The sequence below is a fragment of the Bombus pyrosoma genome, linkage group LG10 (assembly GCF_014825855.1).
Source record: "Bombus pyrosoma isolate SC7728 linkage group LG10, ASM1482585v1, whole genome shotgun sequence".
NCBI lineage: Eukaryota > Metazoa > Arthropoda > Insecta > Hymenoptera > Apidae > Bombus > Bombus pyrosoma.
In genome coordinates, this window is record NC_057779.1 from 16,687,471 (window position 1) to 16,692,879 (window position 5,409).

Genomic DNA, 5,409 nt, shown 5'->3' on the forward strand with positions numbered 1-5,409 from the left:
TTTTAGCGTAATTGTATGTTTAGCAAGTGAAGTGCATGATAAGAGTTCTGTTTCGAGATTGAAGACGTCCAAATAATAAAGTAATATCTTTTCAATTGGTTCTCTGAGAGCTTTTTCTATATGTGAAAGTCTAACTAGATTTCTGAATGTAGAAATTTGATCGTAAGTGTTAAAATTTTCGATAGAATTGGTGATTTTTAAGTTGGAGTTACCACCATTGATAAAGCATACTGGAGTTGATTTTCCTTCTAGGTACACTGTTTTTGATATAGTTTGTCTAGGTGATATAGTCGTATCCTGTTGTAGCAAAGTAATATTATTATCTAGTTTTAATTTGTCGTTGGAAAGCTCGAATTTATATTGTCGTAATGCGGGGAAACCTAATATTCCATCTTCTATTAGCGGAAGATCATTGTCTACTACATAGAAGTCTATCTTTTTGTCAAACAGATTTATAACGACGCGTTCTGAAGTTTCGAATTCGGAGTGTTTCTTCATAGGTACTGGTTCTGTTCTTGATATCCATTTTCGTTTAAGTAGGTTGATTTCTGCTCCTAAGTCGACAAGAAATCTTCGTTTCGGTTGTCCGACTGGTTCAAGTAGCACTGTGGGGAGTTCTCCTGTAGTTGTATTGATCCTGATTCTTCTGTTTCTATCTTGGTGAAGTTGATTGGAGGTGCTCGATCTTGTAGGCCTGGTGTTTGAAAATTTGGACATTGTTTTGACGTGTGTCCAAGGCGTTTGCACTTGAAACATCGTAGTTGGGCTCGTTCTGCTAATGGTGCACGTCCGGGTTGTTGAAGCGTAGTTCTTGGTTGCTGAGCGAAAGTATGTTGAATCGGCTTGAGAGGTGTGGACGTGGAGTTTGTTACTGGTCGTTGTTTGTACTGTAGTCGATCATTGAGGCGAGCGGTCTGTTGCTTGCGCGTTCTGTCTTCACGAAAATATCTTTCGATTTCGGTGGCGCGTTTCTTGGCTTCAATAACATTGTGGGGCGGATTAGCAAGTAGAACTTATCCTATTTTTGTTTTTAATCCTTGAATAAAATCTGTTACTGCATCTTTCAAAATTCTGTCGCTCATGGCACGTTTGGTTATTTCGTCTGGGTATTCATTGGTAATATTCTATTGTAGTTCGTTATATGATTTTCTAAAACGAATAATGTAGCTTTGTACGTTTTTGTTAAATCCTTGTCTAATATCTTGGTGTAATTGGTCTTGGTTTTCACGAACCGAAGCTTGAGTTGCTACGTTCTGTCGTAATGCTTGATATAAATGTGCGTATTCCGAGATAAGCACATTACGTATTGCCATAACTGCTTTTCCCGAAATTTTCTCAATCTTCTAGTAAATATTGTTCACTGCACATTACCCTCATCTCTTTGACTTCTTTAATAAATTCTTCTATTCCTATATCGTCTTCACCGTTAAGTTGTGGGATACATCTTAATGCGTCTTTAGCTTTAAGCTCTGGTTGTGTAAAACGTTCAGGGACAGTTCTGTCCTTGGAAGGTTGAGGTGGTGTCTGAGGTATTTCATCTATGGTTATTAAGGAACTGGCTTCTAATATATTTCCCGTGGGTATTCTTGCTAAATTATCCCCTATTAGTGCGATCTCTGCTGCGAGATTTTTTTCTTTTTCGATTGCTGCGTGTTGAGTTTCATCAATACGTCGTGTGAATATGCTAATTAGTTGTGTGAAAGTCTCTAATATAGCCTTAATTGTTGGGTCTATCCCACTACTAGTTGAAACGGTATTAACAATCTCGATTTTATTCTTTTGTGGCGTTGCCATTATTATTGTACTTTCTCTTCTCATTCTGTACTTGGCAAAAGAATGCAGAGTTTTCTCACCTTGATCGTTTAGCCCGTAGGAAAGGTTCTGTTGCGGTGTTCCTTTCTCGAAACGTCAAAAGTGTCTGCTTTGTTGCAGTGGTCCGTTGATCCTCAATCTTCAAAGTTGACCGTAGCCCGAAATGCGTAATTTCGTTTACTTGAAGCTGATGGATCCTGGCACGGCTCGCCAAAATGTCACGTAAAATTACACGCAAAAAAAAAGAATAGGAAAATAAAAAAAGAAATTTAAAATGAAAAATGAAAAAGAAAAAAGAAACTTTATTATTTTATTATTATTATTATTATTTAACTTCACAATTTTACTTCCGAGCTCTAGGCGTGACTTTTCAAGACAGAAGCTCTTACAATTTGACTTTTGATCGGATCCTTTGTCACCCTTCAATATCCCCACTATCGACGCGTTTGTTAGGCGTCCACGACCGTTGCCACGCACGCCTTCTTCTTGAACATTCAGCGAAAGGACTGTTGAGATATTGATGGCTCATTAGGCACTTCGACGATATACATTGTCGCCGAGTGCCGTCACATCTTTATCTCTGTCATCAACCCATCGGTTTCGAAGTGTGGCCTGGTCTCTGATGTGGATTGAGATGTGGTTGATGTTACAGCAGCACGGTAATATTTTTTTCTTCAAAAAACTGTTTCACAACCCAAGCCGTGTGCTTCGGATCATTATCATCTTGAAAAATAAAATCATCACTCATATTGTTGCGTACAAAAGGCAACATTGTGTTCTTGAGTATGTCCATGTATTGAGAACGGTCCATAATTCCATTGATACGACATATCGGACCAGGCCCCCCTCGAGAAAAAAACGCCCATATCATAACGTTTCCACCACTTCGTTTAAGAGTTTTTAAAACGCACTTTTCGAACTTTTGCCTATTTGAAGTCTGACATACCGTATCCCGCCAGAAGAAACGCGATTGAATATCTGTTGAGGTTATTAGATGTATAAAGAGAGAGAAACGCGTGGATAACTTTTAAGGTAGAAAATATATTTTAAATACAGAAGTGAAAGTACAAGTAGGAATATGATTTGAGCTGGTCCAGATCCGCACGCTAGCAGTGTTATCCTATAACTGGAAACCCCGAAGCCAACGTCGACTGTCTACTGTTTATGGTCTGCCTTCGTCCCAGTCTTTTGTCTATACCTTGTCAATGACTTCAGTGCTTGAGAAAACTAAAAAGGCCATATGTAGAGTTTTCTTAGAAGTGGTGACCACTTCAGCACCCTCCCTAAAACTCTACATCCTTACAAACAATTATCTCTTAATATTTTTCTAACTCTTGTCGTAAATATATGAACCTTGATTTTGGCAACGCCTTTGTACATATTGTTTAATCCGTATATACCTAGCATGCTTAATGCTATGTACCCTAATATCTGGAGCGTGGTTAATCCCCAATACTGTAACTTTTGATTCTATGTTCGAAATTAAGAGTTTTTATCTCGTCGCCTATTTTATCGATCGTAGTCTTATAGCCTTGTAGATTATCTATTACCTTTGGTGCTCGCTCGAGTTTGTCTAACAGATGAGTGAAGCTATCGTTTGTTTTGAACGCCAGGGTCTGAGTTTTGATTTCCTATTTGACTTCGTCTTTTGTCTCGCCTATACGAATGTGTTCATCTTTGTACAATATATCGAAGGAAGTTTTGGCTCTTATGATAGAGGGCTTGTCAAGATTTTGCAAGGTGTGTTTCGTTTGGCAAATTGTGTCTATTTCTATCGGGGTTGCCGGTATCGCAGTGCAGCTGTTGCTAGTTCTGAGCGGTATAAAGTTAATGTCTTCAATCTTAAACACAGTTATTTGGCAATGCTCGATATGAGGATCGAAGTTTATTATTTGACAATGTTGTGACAATCGGTTCTCGAGTTTCTGTCATGGATTGGTATTGTTTGTTCGCATATAGCGGTTCCGGCTCGTTCTTTACAAAGTTTGTCGAGATATTGGATATCAGTGTTCATAAATGAAAGTCCTGAAGTTAAATATATCTGATGTTCGATTACTGGAGCCAAAAATGCTCCATTTCTCTTACTCGGGATAGGATATACCTGTAATATATTCCATTCCGTGTTAGAGACTAAACGTACTATGATTTTAAAGAATATTTTGCCACCTATTGTGAAGATTTTAAGATCACTGATGTCGAGTATAAACTGAAGATGTTCGGTTTTGGCAGAGATCGCGGTGTTGTACGTCTGGCTGCCTATCGTTTTGGCGTAGTTTTCTATAAATTCATCGGGATCGAGTATTTGTGGGCTAATTATTGCCTGTTTGCCTAATATTATGACGTTAAGTATCTCGTCTAACTGAAAGTGTAAAGTTTGTACCGCAGTGTCGAGTTTCATAATGATTTTAAGCATAAATCTATCGATATTTGCCTGCTGTTGTTTTAATACATCGTTATATGATTTCTCTAGGTGGTTTAGGTTTTCCGAGTTTACAATTTTCCTAATAAGTGCTGTCTGATTAGCTATTACAGTCTTGATTTTATTGTTGTCATCGAATAGTTTGTCCATGTTTTCGTTTATGAGTGTAAGATTGTCCTCGTCGAGAGTTCCGAATAGACTTTTCGATACGGAACCTATGATGTTAAGTAAATCTCGTTTGCTTCGGGTGTCTATTAACGTTTTCAAGTGTTTCGCGAGTTGTTTCAGGTTATTGATACGAGTTTGTAATCCGTCTAACTCTTCAGATATTCTTTGCTGATTGCGCGTGAGTTTATTGTCGATTTATGTAATTCTATCGTGCTTATTTGCTCGTGTATGTCGCTAGTGACTAATCCTACAATAATATTGGCAGTATCGCTATACAAATATCCTTTTCTTATGTTTTCTATGAATACAGAGTTTCCTTCTAGTGGTATAATATTTATTTGCGCGGATATTATTCCGGCAAAGAGGAGTGTCGACCGTGTATTTTCTTTATAATATTATCAATTAAGATTTCGTAGTAAGGGGTTTTGACAGAGTACATTCTCTATGATCCTAACCATTCAGTGTCTGATTTGTCCCTTTTGTGATCATTATGGATTAATACAAAATCTCCTTCTTTAAATACCGTTTGAGTTCGAACTATCTTTCTTTTCTGGTCTCGAAGGTATCGTTTTTTACTGTTTATTAATGTTTTTCTCGCGATATATAAATATTTATTTAATTGTTTTTGCCAGAGTGAAAACATATCATTGTAAGTTGAATTCGAAGTTTTCGCGATTGCCGATGGTAGGTTTGCGTCTTTACCGAATGTTAGTTTAAAAGGTGAAAATCCGGTACCTTCGTGTACGGCTGTGTTATAACCCAAACATATGAAGTTTAATATCTCATCCCATTCTTTATCATTATTATCATGCAAACTTGTACGGATTAGATCTTTTACTACGGCATGTGTTCTCTCTAGAGATCCATTTGACTGAGGGTGAAAGCTAGTGGTTTTAATGTGTTTAATCTTAAATGCCTCTTTGAATTTTAACATGAGTTCGCTAATGAAGTTTTGTCCCTGGTCCGTTAGAATTGTTTTGGGTGCAGAAAATATGTAAATGTAGTAGTGT

At 37.5% G+C, this 5,409-nt stretch overlaps 1 protein-coding gene across 1 annotated transcript; it reads right to left on the reverse strand.

Annotated features, from left to right (window-relative positions):
* Positions 1-3,786: 3,786 nt before the first annotated feature.
* Positions 3,787-4,537, reverse strand: LOC122571324. Its single transcript, XM_043734926.1, has 2 exons — positions 3,914-4,537; positions 3,787-3,837 (listed from the first exon to the last, which is right to left on the reverse strand). Exons 1-2 carry the CDS (start codon positions 4,379-4,381, stop codon positions 3,823-3,825), a joined length of 483 nt encoding a protein of 160 aa, XP_043590861.1. The 5' UTR covers positions 4,382-4,537; the 3' UTR covers positions 3,787-3,822.
* Positions 4,538-5,409: the final 872 nt, after the last annotated feature.

Bases quoted from the DNA above. Each gene is read 5' to 3' on its own strand.
- LOC122571324 (XM_043734926.1), bottom strand. From the start codon at position 4,381: ATGGACAAACTATTCGATGACAACAATAAAATCAAGACTGTAATAGCT.